Consider the following 18,574-nt stretch of genomic DNA (forward strand, 5'->3'; position numbering starts at 1 on the left):
TACTAACACTAGTAATACCTAGGAATGGGAGACAAACTGAGCAACACACACACAGTTTGCATCCTGTACACAAGTGTGCAAATCACACCCATACACACAACTCCCTCAGTATGATGTACCATGCAAAGACAAAGAAGAAAAAGAACTGGAGCTGGAAGGAGCCATAGAACAGCTTCAGTTGGAGGGGACCTTAAAGACCACCCAGCTCCAACCCCCTGTGTGGGCTGGTTGCCCCCCTCCCCTGGATAACCCATGGCTGTCCAGGCAGCAGTGCCAGCACCATGGGCTTAGGAAGGGCATGAGGGAGGGCACGTGTGTATGGATCTGCAAGGAAAGGAGCTCGAAACCAAACAGGGAAAACAAATTGCTCTTCATTATCGTATATTACGAGAAATGTAACATTCCAGGTTTTTATGGTTCTTTTTATGGCCATTAATAACAATGGTGGCTTTGAAGAGTGATGCTTCTGCTACGGATAATTAAATCTTATGCTTGGGGAAGAAACCTGGCCACCCATAGCGGGCAGGGCAGGACTCCCATGTGGAGCAATAAAACCTACTCGAGTTTGGAGGGGGAGCAGGATGGGGTTCACCAGGGTGGATAATCCGGCTCCTGGCTGGTGCCAAAGGCAGACATGGAGATCACACTCTGCTCAGCACAGCTGCCCCTGTCCCTGCCTCCTCTGGCAGGGCAGCCACACATGGCACTGCTGGCAGAGGGACACATGGCTGCACTGCCATGGAGCTGAGGATGGCTGCTGCAGACTGTCAGCAGTTTTGCTTTTATGAATCGCAAGCAGAACCGTAAATCAACCCCGTCGGTGTATGAAACAGCCAGTGTATGAACAGCCAGCTTGAGAATTAAGACACAAAAAGTCAAGGAATCCAGAAGCTTGGACTCCTGGAGTGACATTAATTCTCACCACAGTCCCACAGGGCGCATTTTACTTTATGCCTTAATACAGCAGCATTAATGTTGTTGCAGGGAGCTGAGCCTCTGCACGTCCCGGCTTGTGTGTTTTGCTCCCAGTGGTCCCTCTCCCTTCCAGCAGCCCCATCCTCAGCCTCCACTCACACAAAGCTGTCTCAGACAACCAGGATCCCACACACACTTGAGTTTTCAGTATTTAGCTCATTGTCTCCTCCCAGATAAAAGGAAAACAAAGCATAAGTGGGAGAGAAGGCAGCCAGGAGGAGATCTCACCAAGGTTCCCTTTGGTTCAGCTATAGGGTGGGGGCACTTTGCAGCCCAGCTTTGCAACCAGAGCTGTACCTGCTCAGTGCTCTCATCTTTTGACAATTTTTCATTAAACCGAAGGTACTTTACTGCATGCTTTGTACCTTAAATATCTCTTATTAGCATTTGAGTGTCTTCCCTCCTTAGAAAGCTTGCAAGGTTCCCATTAAGGGTAATGAGAGTCACACTCCTGGGAGGCAAAGAGAATATATACCCCAACATCTCCTGGTTATGGTCTACTCTAACCAGTATGTCAGAGCATCATCTGCTAAGGATTTATTAGAGATGCATTTTACAACAGGCTCTATTATAAGTTATTAAGGAGCAGAGCAGCTTCCACTGTTCTTTCATTAAATATTAATAGAGCATTTATAAACCGCTCCTTAATTTGAAGCGCTACCTTTAATCAAAGCCCCGGCGATAACAGCGTGGCCTTTGGTAAGGCCCCTCCGGTTGTACTTAAACCTTTCCCAGATTTTATGTGCCCATGGGTGCACGTGGTCTGTGGTTGGTGCAGGTCTGTGTGTGTGTGGGGGGGGGGCAGGTCTGACAGCTCCAGTCTCCCTCAGCACTGATGCCCACACTGAGGCTCACCCCACTGCACGCGGTGCAGATGCGGGTTGCACCCCCAGGGTCAGGTCCCCTGCTGCTCCCCGGGCACTGCTCACCTGTTTTGCTGTCCACTGTGAAGTGCTGCTCACCCTCCAGCACGCTGTAGACTATGCGGGCACTGCTCCCATACGTGGGGTCATCGGCATCGGAGGCCATCACCTGCATCACAGAGGTGCCTGCAGAAGGGATGAGAACAAAAACAGAAGAGATGTGGATCTGTTAAAGTGCATCCAGAGGACATCCAGAAGTACTGTCCCTTTTGTCCCATGCAGAAATAGAAGGATGGGACCATGGGCCACCTCAGGGCTGCTGCCAGGGCAGGACATGCTCTCCAGATCAGTGGTCTGAGCAGCAGGTAGCTTTGCTCCCAAAAGTCAGCTCACATTTTAGAGCAGCTGCACGGAAGGAAGAGCTATTGCCTGTCCAGAGCCAGGCACTGCACAGTGTCGTCATGCTCCACACGTAGCCGGGCAGAAGGACCATAAATTGGATAAAAGTCCATCAAATGTCTGCAATTAAGTTATTGATTTCCAACGCTGCCTCGCTAAACTGGGTGCTTCACTCCAGCTGTCCCTGTGATGGCTTTAATTTGACATCATGTTCAATTTGACAGAAGCAGGACCTAGGACATGAGAACAGCCTCAGGAACAAAGGAGCTGAGGTCTTCATAGGCGACAGAAATGAGAAAGAAGCCGTTAATCCCACCTACAAACACTCCTGAGAAAGGAGAAGGCCTGCGAGGGACAGGCTGCACACTTTCACCTCCAGCACCTGGCTCCTGGAGGGCCAAAGCCATGGATGCTGCTCCCAGCCCTGCTCTCCAGCCACAGCACTGCCCACAGCAGTACACTGCGTATGGTATCAGTCTCCTGGCCCTGCACAAAGCACCTCATCCTGCAGAGCCACGCACCCTGGACAGATGCCAGAGGGCAGCAGTCCCCCATTTGAGTGACCTGGAGGCTATAGAAGGGGAAAGCCTGATTCTGCCAATACCACTCACAGCTTTCAGGGCAGAGCAATCCTCAGCACATGCTCACTTGCTGCCCCAGCTGCTGCCAGATGCACACAAACGTTTTGAGCATTTTCTATTAAGAAAAACCCATCAGACTGCCTACAAGTGTTCTGGCTGCACGTTAAACAAAGTCTTTTCCTCTGCTTCTAGAGTGGAGATTAAACAATTTCTCTTCACAGTAATCAGTTTTGCATTCAGCCAGCTTTGCGATGGAGCCAGGGTTTGACCCTGAGTTCCTGTCTGCACAGCCAAATCATCTCTAATCTCGGTGCTACAGAGAAATGAAAGCAAAACGCACCGAGGGAGAAGAGCTGTTCTGATGGAAGGATCCACATTTACTGCCATGCCAGCTCCCAGGCATTCTGCATGCTCCCCAGCCCAAAAGCCAGCTCTGGGCTCTGCCACCTGCTCCATGCAGCAGAGATGTCTTGCAGGAGGCAGTGTGGATTTGGGCTCACGCCTGTGTGCGGCAGACAGCTGTTAAGCAGACCCCAGGGAGCTCAGGGAGAACACAGCTAATTTTAGCATCTCCTGTTACAAGGTGAAACTCTTGCCATTCCCCAGCAGTCAGCTGGGTCCATCCTACCTCCTCTGTGGTTCCAGGTCTCCTCCTTCAAGGCTGACTCTGCTCAGCTCAGCCCTCTGGGGGTGATGGGCACTGGGGTGGGCACCCAGCAGGGGCTCCAGCCTCAGGGCTGCGCTCCGTACAGGACCGATGTGTGCACTCCGTACAGGGCAGATGTGAGCACTCCCAGACCACTGCGCAGGGGTTTGTGCAATTCCCTCATTATTTGTTATTCCCTCTTAGGCACTGGGAAGTCAAATGACTTTCCCTTCCAATTAGTACTCCTTCATTATGCAAATTATGTCCTTTGATCTGTTCCTGCTGTCACAGAGCGGATCTGACTGTATTTGTTTTACTTCTCCTCGTGCTCCAGGAAGGGACCCACCTCTGGGAGCTTCTGCTGGGGAGTGGGGAGCTGCAGCTCACTGCTGCCACTGCTGAGAGCAAAGCCACCCACGTGGCCAGCCCTCAGCACGAGCCCCAGGGGGGTCCAGGAGAGCAAGAAGGGCTCACCTTTTGCTTCTAATGTTGGGATGCAGAGCGGCAGACTGGGAATGAAGAGCAGCTCCCTGGAAAGCACACCTGAGATGGAGAGCACCCTGCTCCCCAGGGCTGACCCACCCCAGCACAACACAGCTGAATCCCTGCTTGTTAGCCAGGCTGCTGTGGAGGAGCCCTTCCACCTCCAAGGCTGACCAGGCTGCTCGGAGGCTGCTGCAGGCAGACAGACCTCAGCCCAGTAAGCTCTTGGCTCCAGCTCCCCCCGCTCTGAGTATGCAGCTTGGAAGCACATCCCACGCCGTTCACAGCACTTCTCTTTACTTTTAACTTCTGAGTATTTTAATTTGCAGGAATCGCCTCCTTTCATGTTGTGAAACCGTGATTCTCTCTCGCTCTGATCTCCAATTTCGCATAGAAACTGTCTCCTTTGATATGTCTTGTTCACATCAGTCTGTGATCAGGCAGCTCCATAATTGTTAGCGTTTTTTAAAGAATTGGGATCCTTGTCTAATACTCAGAGTTGAGGATTCTTTGCTGTTTAAAAGGAGTTCAAGCAAAATAGATTAATTTATTTCTTCCCCTTGGGAACGGGATGCCTCCTGCTCTGCTGCCCACATGCTGCCTTTCATTGCTCCAGGAGCATGTGGGCTGTAGTTCAAGGGGTCACCATCTGAGTCAGAAGGGGATTTGTGCAGGTAAAAGGAAGAGGATGGAGAGCCCGGGGTGCTTCAGGAGAGCCTGCTCCCCATCTGCTGACAGGAACCCAGGCAGCAGCTGCGGGACCTCCCCTGCTCAAGTGGTGCTGCATCCCCACCCAGTGTCCTTCCCAGCACTCAGGAAAGATGGGCCAGCAGTAGAGTGGAAGAAACCACTTTTATGACATTTGGGATGAATTCCCTGACCTCAGCAATGCTGGGCTTCTTGGAGGGGAGCCAGAAAGCGAGCGAGAGGGAGCAGCAGTACTGCCTGGGGATGCTGAAGGGGTCAGAGAAGCAGTCACAGGGCTCTGAGGGCAGCAGGCACTGAGGCACATGGGGACAGACAGCGCTCAGGCTGGTCCAGAGCACAGGTAGCCATAGGCTCCTTGGCACATAAGGGCTCATTCCTACCCCCTGCCCACACTGCCTGGGAACCAGGGGCTGAGCAAAGCCAGGGCCAAGGCACAGTGGGCATCTGGCACCTCCCCGACCCATCCCCAGGGCACAGCTTAGGGCTGGGGCTGAGCGCACAGCCACAGGCTGGCAATCAGCTCAGAGGATTTATTCACTTGTTTTCCCTTAAGCTACCTTATTTACTTGGCTCTCTCAGCTCTGCTCTCAGAGGGAATCCCTGTGATTTGCAGCCAGGTTCGTGGGGTACGGCAGGCTCAAGGTGCTGTGGCAGTGATGCAGGCTTCCCCCCCACCAGGACACCTACCAACGGGGGACAGCTCGGCCACGCTGCCGATGTAGGGCCCCTCCAGGAAGCGCGGCTCGCTGTCGTTGATGTCCTGCACTTTGATGATGAACTCGGACTCGGGTTCCAGCAGCTGGTCTGTCTGCCGGTCACGGGCCTGAGCCCGCAGCGTGTAGAAGGTTTTCTGCTCCCGGTCCAGGCGTTCGGTGGCGTGGATGTCACCTGTGATCTCATCGATGAGGAAGATGGTCCCCGCGCCCTCCCCGGAGATGGTGTACTTAATGGAGCCGTCGCCCTCATCCGAGTCCGAATGGATCTGCCAGGGAAAGAGCAGAGAGGAGGAGCAGGCTGGGATGAGGAGCCGTGTCTGCTCCCTCTGCCATCACCAGAACGCAGAGCAGCACAGGGGATGCTGCACATGGGGGGGCACAACACACAGCACCATCAGTTCTGCCTTTGCCACGGTGAGCTTGGCAAGTCCCAAACGCTGCCACCACCCACCCACACCACAAACCAAGCGACAGAACTCACCACCGTGAGGCCAGATGTGCGGGGAAGTCAACTCACCAACAGACCCCTAAAAAGAGGTTACCCCATGGCAAGGACTCATGATCCAGTGTGGGGTTGTTTCCTGCAGGCTGCACAGTGAACAGGGCAGGAAGGCAGCTCAGGTTAGGGTTAGGGAGCCCCGTGGCAGAGCTGACGCTGCCAGACATCACTCCTGGGCAAAGCCTGCAGTGAAATGAGGTGAGACGGGCTGTGCTGAATGAAAAACAGACCCTGGGGAAGGTGCTTTCTGTAGCCAGTCTCCATTTCATTTTCTAATTAAGACAACGTTTGAAATTAGGAAAAGAAAGGGTAAACAGAAGCTCCTCCTGGACCGGGAGCTGACTGGAAGCCAGGCCAGACGTCCAGAGATAATTTTATTGGTGGCATTAAGCTGAGTTATGAGGTTTTTACAATCTAGCCACTTATGAGAAATCTATTAACAGTAACCGGACAGGCAGAATGCATCTTGACAGAGAGCAGCACGGGCGTTAATTGGGACAATCCATAACAGGACAGGGACCCGCAAGGTTTCATCAGCCATCTTCGTTTGCTCCCTGCAATTTCTGCTTAGAATCAGCAAAGTTCTCCCACCAACTCAAAAAAAGAAAAAAAAAAAAGAGGGAAAAAAAAAAGAAAAAAGCTGTCCATTAATCGGCTAATGAAATATGAAAATGTTTATGGGCCATTCAATCTTCCAAACTGCAGTTCTATAATCCACCTTTCAGACACACAGCTCTACCAGCAAGAATTTATACCAGAGCTGCCTCTTTTTTCTTTTTTTTCTTTCCTTTTTTTTTCCTTTTTTTTTTTTATGATGCCTTCATTATATTTGTCTTGTTAGATACAGTTTATATATTTATTTCATGAGCGAGGTGCCTGCATGTTGCACAACTCAATGCATTTCATACATTACCATATTACTTCCCATCTGAAGCAGCTTGCCAGCCCCCCCAGGATGCAGACCCACACTTAGAGCATGGCTGTGAGCACTGCAGTGCCAATGGGGGGGTCCCACACTACCAATAGGGGTCTTCCAATGCCAATGGGGATCCCATAGCATCAACGGGGGTCTTATAGTACCAGTGGGGGCCCTATAGCACCAATAGGAACCTTCCAGGGCCAATGGGGGGGCCCACAGCCATCTGATCACAGACCCACTGGAGTCAGAGCACCCATGGGGATGTGATCCTGCCCTGTAAACCCACACACCCCTCAGGGTGTGGGGTGTTTGCCACCCCCTCTGTGTTATTAATATCCCTGAAGTTCATTATCACCCTGTTAGCAATTGAGCTTTTCTGACAAAGTTGCACCTGCTCTGCTCAGTGCAGGTAGAAGAAAGCTGTGCTTTCCTGCTGAACACCAGGCTGGTGATTAATAATTAGGGCAGAGATCAACCACCCAGCACCACGCTGAGCTCCCAGCACATCCTCTTTACATATTTGTTCGCCGCCGACTGCTCGGAGCAGACACCAGCATCCCCACAAACTGGAGAGCAAGGAAGAAAAATGGAGCTTGGGCTCAAGGGGCTGTACAGATTGATTTACAAGGGAAGATTAAAAGACCTAAATCTGTGCTGCTTGGCTAAACAACAAGTAATGGGGGAGGGCTGGAAAACTGACTACAGACATCTGGGGGAATGCTGCAGAGCGTATCCCAGGGTGCTCCCACAGCACTGCTGCACCTTCCCCAGGAGCTCTGGGCTGTGCTGTGTGCCATGGGCCCCCTCCAAGGGGACCCCCCCTCTGCTCAGTGCAGGGACAGCAGTGCCACAGCCACCACTGCACCCATGGGTCCGATCACTCCTGTTTGCTCAACAGGAAAACAGTTCCCTCGTCCCGAAGAGCCGAACCCAGGAATTTCACAGAGCCATTAATTACTTGCTAATAATTAAATCGAAATTAAATGTGAACAGAGGTGCACATTCCTTATTAAAAACGATTAAACAGAAAGCACGGATACACAAATAAAAAATGACTCTGGGGCTGGAAAAGAAAGAAAATCAAATAAAAACTAGCCCATAATAAAGGCGCACTTTGTTTGCTCCAACTCATAAAGCCTGAGTTCATCAATTTTCTTTAAATATTAGCAACTTAATTAAATCTGCTTTTTTTCCCCCTTTAATCCTCTCCTCTATCTAAAATAGATCTGTCCACATGCAGAAGTTTGTAACTAGTGCTGACCCCATAATTCTGCTTAAAAAAAAAAAAAAAAGAAATAAAAAATAAAACAAAGAAATCCACATCAAACTGACAGCGGCCTCAGGGGAAATTACAGTTCAGAGCAAGGATTAGCTGGAGAACCCAGATTTCAGGGAAACAGTATCGGCCTTCGGAAGAGCTCACGGAGGTGAGCGAGGAGCATCCACGCAGGGCACGCCCCACGGGTGCTCTGAGCTCCCAGCACAGCCTTCCCAGTAGGCACCAGTGTCTCCCATCCATGGGCTCTGGCTGCCTTCAGCCCCAGGGAGCATCACCAGAAGGGAATTGCTTTCAGCACAGCCCGGCTGCAGGGTGGGTGATGCATTGAATGATGTGAAAGGGGCTGTAAAATGGGTTAGTTTTAGGTTCCCGGGTTCGTTTTGGAGATGAGGCTGTTGCTAGGCTACCTCTGGAGTTTGACAGGGCCTGATGCTTCGAGTCACCTCCCAGGGGAGCTGTGAATTAACTGTAACCGCATCGAGCGTCGCGGCGGAGGAGTGCGGCTTTCGAGTGTCTGCTGAAATGGACACAAATCACGGCTGAAATCCCACCTGGCCTCCAGCCAAAAAGCCCATTTTCGAGCCTCCTCCAGACTCATAACCAGACAGCCAAAGCCAACAGACAGCCCTGCTGCATGAGCTCTTGCTTGGGTGTTTTCCTTTCGGGAGAGCCCATGCACCCCCAGGAGCAGCTCTCCCCTGGGCTGGGCCCAGCAGCCAGCACTGCTCTTTCAGAGAAGATCACATCCTTCCAGCACCTGGGAACCACAGGACACCCTCTCCACAGCTCCCAGAGGAGGACAAAGCACAGCAGCCCCAAGGCAAGCGGCCTCGGGATGCCACTGTGCATGCCCATCCCAGCATGGGGTCAGCAAGGTGGCACAGGGCAGATCCCATACAGAGCCCTGCAGCACCTGAATGCTGGGCACACCTCTGGTGAGCTCTGTCCCCAGTGCTGGTCCTCACAGCCCCTACACACCTGCACCGAGTGCCTTCACACCTCTCTGTACAGGTCACCTTGAGATGCCTCAGCCCCACACCAACCTCGCTCTGGCCACGTGATTTCCATGCCCCAGCCAGAGCGGGGCATCTGCTCTGCCAGCCCCAGTCTGCTCAGATGATTAGCATGGAAACAGCTGCAGCTCACAGGTCCAACAGCACAGTCCTCCCAAGACTGGCAGGGAGTCCCATGGAGGGACAAGGAAACACACCCAGCACATCATCCCCATGCTGAAAGGACTACAGGACAGGGAACTGACCATCCTGAGGAGGTCAAGGCTGTGCTGTTTGCAGCAGCTGCTGGGGCAGGAAGGCCCTGGCTGCTCCGTCAACACTGCAGCACGCAGACAAAGCAGAGCAGAATAAGCAAGTGCACATCCCACTGGTCTGGCCTCCCAGAGGTGTGGCTGAGCCTTCCCTGCTGCCCCTGTGTCACCCAGCACTACATCCTTCCTCACACTCGTGGGAACTTGGCACACAAGTGGGAGATGACAGAGGTGGATTTGGATATGCTCCTGCCCAAGGTCCAAGGCAGAGCATTAAACTCACCCTGGCAAAGCCAGGCTCATGCCATCTCACTCAGCACCCTGGCTGCTGCTCTAATAGGGCCCCTTCACCTCACCAGGCTCAGCCAGCCCTGGGAAGACACAGGGTTGCCTTACCTTCCCCACGTACAGCGGCTCTGTGCCTGTGTACTCCTCCACCACAAAGAACTGGTTCCAGACCCAGCCACGCTTCACTCGCCCTCCGGCCAGCAGTGTGGGATCCCCTGGCTGCCCCAGGCCAGGACCCTCTGCCGCGGTGTGCACGGCCCAGGCCCCCAGCTCCTGGATGGCACAGAGCAGCAGCAGCAGCATGGTCCAGCAGCAGCCCTGCAGACCCTTTGCCATCGCACTCTAGGAGGCTGCATGAGCTGCAGATTTTGGACAGGCAACTGGCATCCTTATGGGAAGAGGAGGAGTAAAGTCAACATCAGCAGCGTAGGACTCACTACTCACTGCAGTGTCCCCATCCCTGCAGCATGCCACATCCTGCAGCTGGAGACCTCCTGTTCCAGCTGGCTGCAGTCTCGTCTGCAACTACAAGTGTCCCGGGCTGCCTTCTGCTAGCTCAAGAGCAGTCAGCACTGGTGCCTTGCAGGCTACTCCTGTGTCTGCAGAGAAGAGTGTGGCAGCTGGCATTTGTCCCCGGGGTCAGGGCTGCAAGACTCCACGGCCACGCACGGGGCACTGCCACCCCGGACCAGCATCCGCAGGGAGCACAGGACAGCTTCTCCATGGAAAGGTTCACAGAGGAGTTGAGAGGATGAGGTGCTGCAGGCAGCCTCTGTTTGTCCCACGGTGGCCCCGCAGCACTGTGAGAGGGGTCCAGCAGCACAGGGGTCTGCGTTGAACACTCCGCTCATGTGCCCATTTGTAAATCCTGTCTTCAGGGGGGTGACATCCCAGGACTTGGCAAAGGATCCTCGGCCCAGCTGATGCCAATCGCTTCCATCTTCTGCCGGCTCATGCAGAGAGGCGTAGGGCAGCCAGCAGCATCCCTGGGAGCCTGGAAAAGGCCAAGTGTCAGTGCTGGTGCAAGAGTGGGGCTCCGTGCCTCCCGCTGCCCCATGCCCTCAGTCGGTATGTCCCCCCCACCCTGCCTTAGTGCCCCACTGCAGTGCCTGGCCCCACTGGTGCTGCTGGAGAGAGACTGGCAGAGCTCTGTCAGTAAGAGCTGCTGGCTTTCCAGCCCCTGCCAACAGTCCTGTGCTCCTGGCACCTCACTTCTGTACCTTGGAGAAAGGCAGCTGTTCAAGGGCTCATCACTTGAATGACTTCAAACCAAAGTTTCATTTTTTTCCAAAGAAGGGCCTATGGAGTAAGCTTCAAGCCACCCATGAGGTACTGAGGATAAAAGCACGAGAGCATCCGGTGAGAGGGAGCTTGATAAAGGTGGAGGAGAGGCATGCAGCACCCATCCCTCCCTCCACCAACACCCTGTGCTTCCACCAGAGCTCTGCAATGCCCGCCAGGCACGAAACATGCTCATCTTCACTGGTTGGAGGAGTTATCTCTTGCCATCTGTTACACTAAGCAGAAGGGGAAGGTGGATGGATGGAAAGAGGGGACAGTCCTGGATCACACGTGTGAGGTGCCCCAGAGAAGGGCACCAGGCAGCTGCCCAGACCACGCTCTGCAGGACACCAAACAGCCCCAGCAGCCCAGAGAAGGGGCAGCCAGCAATATCACCATAGCCTTTCCTTGCCCTTGCTGTTTTCCTAGAGTGACCACACCTACAGCATCCAAGGAGCCACACTGCCAGTTCTGCAGTTCAAACAAACTGACAGAAAATGCAGACAAACACTGAGAAGCACAGGGCTACTGGCCCGAGGAAGCGTCAGGCATCATTCAGCACTGCCTACTCCTGGTTTGTGCACAGCATGTCTGGAAGTGTGTACAAACACATTTGCACACAAGGGCTCACTCATATTTCACTTACACAGCTAAGAGTACTCACGCCACCGTCCCTTTCTGTCCATATCTGTGCCTCATTTGGGTCTGCACGTGTTGGGTTTCCCTCAATGTACCCATGCCATATTCAGTGCACACATGCACGTATCAGCTCTCACACGTGCAAGCCCTGTGCACTTCATGCTCCAGGAAGCACAGAGTCTCCAGTGTATTTTCTTTTTTTTTTTGTTAGGAACCACGGTGCAGAAGCACTAACATTCCTCTCCCCAGCTCTGCCCTGCCAGGCTGTCATTCAGACATAGTCACACTGGCTCCATAAGGTCGTTGGTGATGGCAAAGCTCCCTCTTGCAGCCACTGCCCCACGAGGACACCTTATTCCTGCCAACATAAAGGGCAGGAATCCCTATAAACAAACACTACAAAACGTTTTACACGGCAGATTACACGCAGGGGAGCAGGACGATGTGCAGATGGGTGATGGGCTGACTTGTTCCCTCCCACTGTTACAAGTCTGACAGCATAAAGCAACTGTTTCCTTCGTGGGCCAAACACAGATGTGAAGGAGCTGCCCCACCTGCAGCAGACTTCAAGAACAGGGATTCACAGACTAACAGGACACATACAGATCGGCTTTTATCATTCTTGTGTGGATACAGAGAAGATACAAACAACAAGATACAGAGCATCACTGCCACAAACAGCCTCTCTCCAGTTTCTCATGCCTGGGAAGTCTGTAGCTATTTTTGAGTGAGTTCCCCTGACAGCGAGAGATGTCAGCAGACTGAAGTCGTGTCAGAGTGAGAGCTCCAGGTCAGCACCTGGTATATGCAATATGCATGGGAAGAACACCCAATCCAGCATCTCTGCTCTTGCTACTCTGCAGGCAATGCCTCCAGATGTGCCCAGAATCCTCTTACAAATGGATCGTAACTGGTAAACATAGCTGCTAGAAACAGAACTTAACTCCCGTGCAGGTACACACTCTCAAGGACTGCCACATAAGCAGAGCATGAGGGAGAGGCCATCTCCCCCACACCCCGAGGCTGTCCAGGCTGCTGCCGTGTGATTCCTAACGCCCTGCAGAAACCTCACCAGGCAGCAACAGTTCTGAAGACCTCCAGAGCAACTAAATCCAAAACAGCACCAACAAAGCGCTAAAAGAACAAGCTCAATGCACACACTGAAGCAAAGCAGAGTACGCAAGGGTAGGGGATGCTGCAGTGGGCCAGCACGGCTCCGGCAGAGCTGGCCCACAGTTCCCAAGGCAACTTGCTCAGCCCTGTTGCATCTGAGCACTCCATAGAGCAGCTCTGGCACGGCGAGGAGAGTCCTGCTGGGCGCGCACGGGCTGGGCTGCCGTTGCTGTGGGAACCACAACACTGCTCTGAGTCCCAGCCATTATGCCGCGTTTTACATTTAACAGATTTCTCATCTTACAGCTATGCCTGAACCAATGCGGTTTGCTAGTGGCTATCTCACACTGACAAAGTTCAGCTCCATTCAGCTGAGCGGTTTTTGCAGGCTGTGTGTGGGGGCAGAGCTCATCCCAGTCTCAATTCACCTCCCAGGCTCTTGGGCCCCAGATTCCACCCACCCCACTGTAAGCTCCAGATCTCAGGGTGCTGAGGCATTGGCACAGCTTCCCAGAGTGAGTGGATGCCCCATCTCTGGAGGCATTCAAGGCCAGGGAGGATGAGGACTTGGTCAGCCTGATGTGGCAGGGGTAACCAGCTCATGGCAGGGGGCTGAAACTGCGTGACCTTTAAGGTCCCATCCAACCAAAGCAAATCTATAATTCCATGATCTTGGTACCCAGATCCAACTAAGAGCACGTACCCAGAGACCTATCTCTGGCAAGGTTCATTGTCACAGACAAGATTCTTGCACTCTACCCTGAAATTTTCAGCTCACTCCTCTTCTATTACTACTTCAGGCCATTCCTAGTACTAAAGTTGTGCCTGTGCACACCTTTCCTTCTGGCTGTCACATCACTGAGCTCTTCCAGGGACAAAGTACTTCAGAGCTCCACGTTACAGAATCACAGAATGGTTTGAGTTGGAAAGGACCCCTAAAGAGCATCTAGTCCAACTGGCAGGCTGCTCTCAGCTCTCCCTGCAGCCCTCTCCCCTCTGGGCTGCACAATCCCAGCTCTCAGCCAGTCCTCGTATGGAAGGTGTTCTGCCCCTCATCCCATGCTCATGTCTGTACTGCAGCAGGATCAAATGTACCCCAAAGCACCACAGAAGGTCCCACACATGGGGACAGTGACCAACGCAGCATTTATTTCCCCACATCACTGAAAAGCATCCAGTCATAGCACTGGAGGTGCCGCTCCTTCCTGCTACAAACAGCAAAGTGGGAGCTGCTACTTGCTGCAGCCACCCAGCACAGCATCCCAAACAGCCTAACATCCCAAACATGCTGCACAGCATGCGTGCACTCACGTGGTTGTGTGCCTAGGTCCTGCTCTGCCAGGCAAGCTCTCACACCACCCCAGTGCGCCCCCTCTCCTACTGCTGCTCTGTGATCCCCACTTCCCAATTATCAGCACAACTCTCCCTCTCCTCCCTCCAAGAGCTTGTGCCATTCGTCGGTGTGTATTTGGCACAGCCGTACTGTACATCATGTTGACAGTAGAAATTACATCCTGAGCTTATGTTTTACACTCTGCTCTGTCAGGACTCACCGCAGCCCAGTGATCAGGACAAATTGAATAGCATCCCGTCCGTGTCAATATTTATTTCATTTTACAAATGCAGCCTGGTGCAAGGAAAAGTGGGTGGGGGAGAGGGGGAGGGGAGGCATGGCTAGACAACAACAAGCATAGGCAGCACTGCCTGCTCCATCACAGCCCTGCAGCTGGGGAGCAGTGCCACAGCAGCGCAGAGTGTGCTGACCTAGCCAGGACCAGGTAAATGCACTGGGAGCTCCAAGCACTGTCTTTGCCTGCAAACACATCAGAAGGACTGCCACACCTGCACTGCTCCTGAGACGAGCCCACATGCAGCAGAAAACGCAGAGCTGACCATCAGCTAACAAGACAGGAAGGTCTCCATTGCCCCCCAGCTCACTGCCCAAGCAATGTATAACCAGCAGCACACTGCTCCTCACCTCCCTGCAGCAGAGCATCACCCACTGCATCTGCTGTGCCACAGCTGCATCTCCACTGCATGGGCAGATACTGCTCATGCCCCACCAGAGGGCACAGGGCAGGAGGTCCCTGCAGTCTGGGCTTTCTCCTGCCTTCCCACAGCACACCCACAGCCCAGAGTATGTGAGACAGCAGCAGCTTCAGCAGGAAGGCAGCTGGGCAGTCCACGCCTCAGCCCTGCATCCTGGGGCTTCATTAGCCTTAGCACCACATATAGCTGCCACACAGGGAAGGTGGAGAGCATTGGAAGGTGCACCTAGAAGTGGCTGGAGAGGGATGCAGAGCTCAGACACAGCTCACAGCACTGCTCGTGGCAGGCAGAGCTGCAGCCCTTGGAGACAGTTCAGGACAGCAGAGACGAAGGATCCTGCTGAGCTCCCAGTGCACAGCTGGACATGCAGCAGCACTGCAGCAATAGTAGAGCACGGCTGGAGATCCTCTCCAAACAACAAGCAAGCTGCCAGCAACATGCAGAGCTCTCCACTCTGCCCAAATGTGCCCTTACCCAGAAGCTGGGTGGGACATCTCTGCCATCTCTTGAATGCAGCAATGACAGCAGAGAGCTGGAGCCCAGCACGGGGCCCAGCACCACCCACACTCACCAGCTGCTTCAGTCACAAGGGAATAGCTGAGGCCATGTGCAAGCAGGAGCACAGCAGCTCTGAGGACCACACTCATGCCAGCACAGAGCAGAGCACCATCCCTGAGTCCAGACACGCTTTTCTGGGAGATGGAGCAGCAAAATTCTGCAGTTATTTACCAGCAAATTCTTGTCTCATACTGCCTGCAGCTCAGCACATGGCATGTAACCACAGCTCACCTGTTAAACAGGATACAAAGCCACTTAGTGCTCCCCTTCCTGGGACATGGAACCAGCTAGCACTGCTGTCTGGAATACGGAGGCAATACAAGCATGACAAGGTTGCTGCAAAGCTTTAAGAAGGTTCATAATCACCAGGCCTAGGGCTAAGATATGAGCTCAGGCTCTCTGGAGCTCACTTTCTCTACTGGATATTGTAAGACAAAATGAGGCAAATAGTGTTTTTTGTTTTTTCCCTTTTATGAACTTCTCAAAATCCAGAGAGGAAGGAGGCATGAGATATTGCCAACCCCAGAGAAGGCCAAAAGGCAAGGACCTCCCATACCAGCATCTAGCATCCCACGCCTCTGACAACCCACCTCAGTGGCACACCAACCATAACCACAGTGCCAGGCCAAGCACCCACCTACATGTCCACATCTTCCCATGGTTCCTCCCTTGCTTCCAAGAGACATATTAAGAGCATCTCTGTGAGCTGGACAACAGCACAGCCAGGGCATCTGTCAGCTTCCCCCCTACGGGGAGTGAGACCTCTGCACACTGAGCACAACGGGAACACCATTCCCTTTCTACCACTACAGTACCACTGCCACCATGAACAAGTGCCTTTGGTTGGAATATATTACTTGCATTGCAAAGTCCGTAAGGAACACGGGTGAGAGCAAAGGTGTGGAATGCCAAATCACATCAAGAGCAGCCACGGTCATAGTCACTGCACTGCAAGTCCCCATTCCATAGCAGATCCCATTTAAGGTCCAATGTTCTGCTGGAACAAAGCTGGACATTATGTCTGAATGATGTGTTGCCACAGAGAGCAACTGCAGGCTAGAGAGATTGTCAGCACTGCAAGCTCAGGAGTGCCCCATAGCATCCCTCTGCTGGAATACATTCATGCATGAGGCATTCTCTAATCTGGTGCCCTTTCCAGAATCTCAATGCATTTTACCAATCAAGTAATAGAGAAAAGGCTGGAGATATTGATCTGGGTGGCACACGGCATAAACGTGCGTAAAAGTGCTGCAGGTAAGTGCCCAAGGGATTCAAAACCATAGCAGCTTTTTCACTTACACAGTGAAAGGCCTTTGTAAAGCAGATGAACTGATCCCAAGCTCAGGAGTGCACAAAGCAACACTGATGGCAAAGTGCATTTCTGCACTTCTGCCCTGAGCCTCTGCTTTCCTGCTCAGGTGAACCTGCACACACACAGTTCAGGTGTAGTTGTTTTTCCAAAGGAATTTCTACATCAACAACGCCCAGGACCGTGTGACTAAACATCCATTTTCTCCCTCCTTTTTAAGTTCAGTTTAATTATTGTCCCCTTTGATGCTGCCTTGAGAAATTCCAATAGAAGGGTGCAGCAACTGTCAGAGCAGGAGCTATTCACAACCTCTTGGCTTCATGTGCTCAGCCACTTTCTGCTATCAGACACACTGGGAGGAACAGTATTTGTTAAAGCTCTCACACAAGCAGTGTTTGGAAAAACGTATTTTCAAAGTTCAGGATTTTTTTTTTCTATTTTTTTTTTCTTTCCTCCAAATCATCTTTGGTCTGAGTTTCAAAGAAATTTTAATTGCAAAGAAAATCTCAAAGTCTGCCTTAGGGAAGAGGGCTTTACAGCCATAACGGTTTCGCTCTGCAGCAATTCTTTTCCAAAACGGAATTTTCATGCCTTGTCTACGTGAATACAATACTTTTAATTTGCCTTTAAAAACAAACTCAGAGGAGGTGAAAGCAAAGGCAGCTTCCCGCAGCCCTGACTACATACACAATCTCTGCCCACGTCTGAGAGAAACTGACTCCAAGCCAGAAGGAGAGGAAAACGTGGAGTGGCTCTGAGCCTGGAGCACAGCTGGCAGCACCGTGCCCCCCCAGGTGAGGAGCCAGCAGCATGGCTATAGTCTTCCCCTCACATAGCAAAGCTGTCTGCCAGCACCCACCGATTGCTTTGGCAGAGGAAGAATTACAGAACCATTAAGGTTAATTAAGACCTCTAAGGCCATCAAGTCCAACTGTCCACCTACAACCGATGTTGCCCACTAGCCACAGAATCACAGTATTGTAGAATTGTATGGGTCGGAAGGGACCTCCAGAGGTCCTCGAGTCCAACCACCTGCCAAAGCAGCTCCCAGGTTGCACATGTAGATGTCCAGCCAGGTTTTGAAGACCACATCCCTCAGTACTGTATCTATACTGCCCTTAAACACCCCCAGTTACAGTGACCCCACCACTCCTCGGGTAGCTGTGCCAATTTCTTCTCTTTCAGAAGAGAAATTCTTCCTGATAACCAACCCACACCTCCCCTGGCACAACTTGAGGCTGTTCCTTCCATTCCCATTATAGGTTTCCAAAGGCTCATGGAGCAGAAGAATCAGTCCTCAGTGGCTGATGGAAGACAAAACCAAGAGGGCAAACAAACATAAAAAAAAACAAAACCCAAACCTAAAAAGACATATTTCATTGCCACAAGTCCAAATCTGACAAAGATCTGACAAATCTGACAAAGAAAGGGGAAAAAGCAAGCAGCAAATTCAATCGTGACCTGCCAGAAAGTGCCAAGGGGGCTCACGTAAGAAGTAAAACCCATAAAGCAGAGGAGATTATCCCAGTCAGGGCTCTCAGAAGGAACTTCTGAAGGGTTGGAGCCAGGGGACTGGCCAAACTGCAACTGAAAGGCAGTGCCAAATTGGCTTTAATGCAGAGGTGAAGCTGAAAGAGAGCGCATGAAGGAGATGCTTGTCTCTAGCCTAGAAGGCAAACAAGGTGACATAGCTGTTCCTGCCTATAGCACTGGATATTAACCCACCACCTCCTTCAGCCCCTGAAAACCAGCAGAGGAGAAAGGAACAGCCCCAGCGCTGGGCTGCCCAGCACAGGGTGAGGGGAATCAAGGCTGACAGCCCCGACAAGCAAGCACCTGGATAAGAGTTAAAGGACAGATTAAAATAAAAGACACAAAACGGAATTCTTAGACTTTGACAAATGTGGAGGGAATTGGGTACTTTTAATCAAATGTTTGGCAGATGTATGAATTATTTATCACTCAATATTGTGTGGTTAAATAGAAAATAGAGGATGTTCACAGT

At 52.2% G+C, this 18,574-nt stretch overlaps 1 protein-coding gene across 1 annotated transcript in view; it reads right to left on the reverse strand.

Annotated features, from left to right (window-relative positions):
- CDH22 (cadherin 22) overlaps nt 1-18,574 on the reverse strand; it is a 56,412-nt gene that overhangs the window by 25,369 nt on the left and 12,469 nt on the right. The window contains exons 2-4 of the mRNA XM_065754642.1: nt 9,729-10,614; nt 5,343-5,637; nt 1,905-2,024 (exon numbers count right to left, since the gene is read on the reverse strand). Of these exons, the coding sequence (XP_065610714.1) occupies nt 1,905-2,024; nt 5,343-5,637; nt 9,729-9,956 (643 nt within the window). The 5' untranslated portion in view covers nt 9,957-10,614. The remainder of the gene's footprint in view (nt 1-1,904; nt 2,025-5,342; nt 5,638-9,728; nt 10,615-18,574) is intronic.

The sequence above is a fragment of the Cyrtonyx montezumae genome, unplaced genomic scaffold, assembly GCF_038088225.1.
Source record: "Cyrtonyx montezumae isolate F1298 unplaced genomic scaffold, pur_monq_1.0 scaffold_9, whole genome shotgun sequence".
Lineage (NCBI taxonomy): Eukaryota > Metazoa > Chordata > Aves > Galliformes > Odontophoridae > Cyrtonyx > Cyrtonyx montezumae.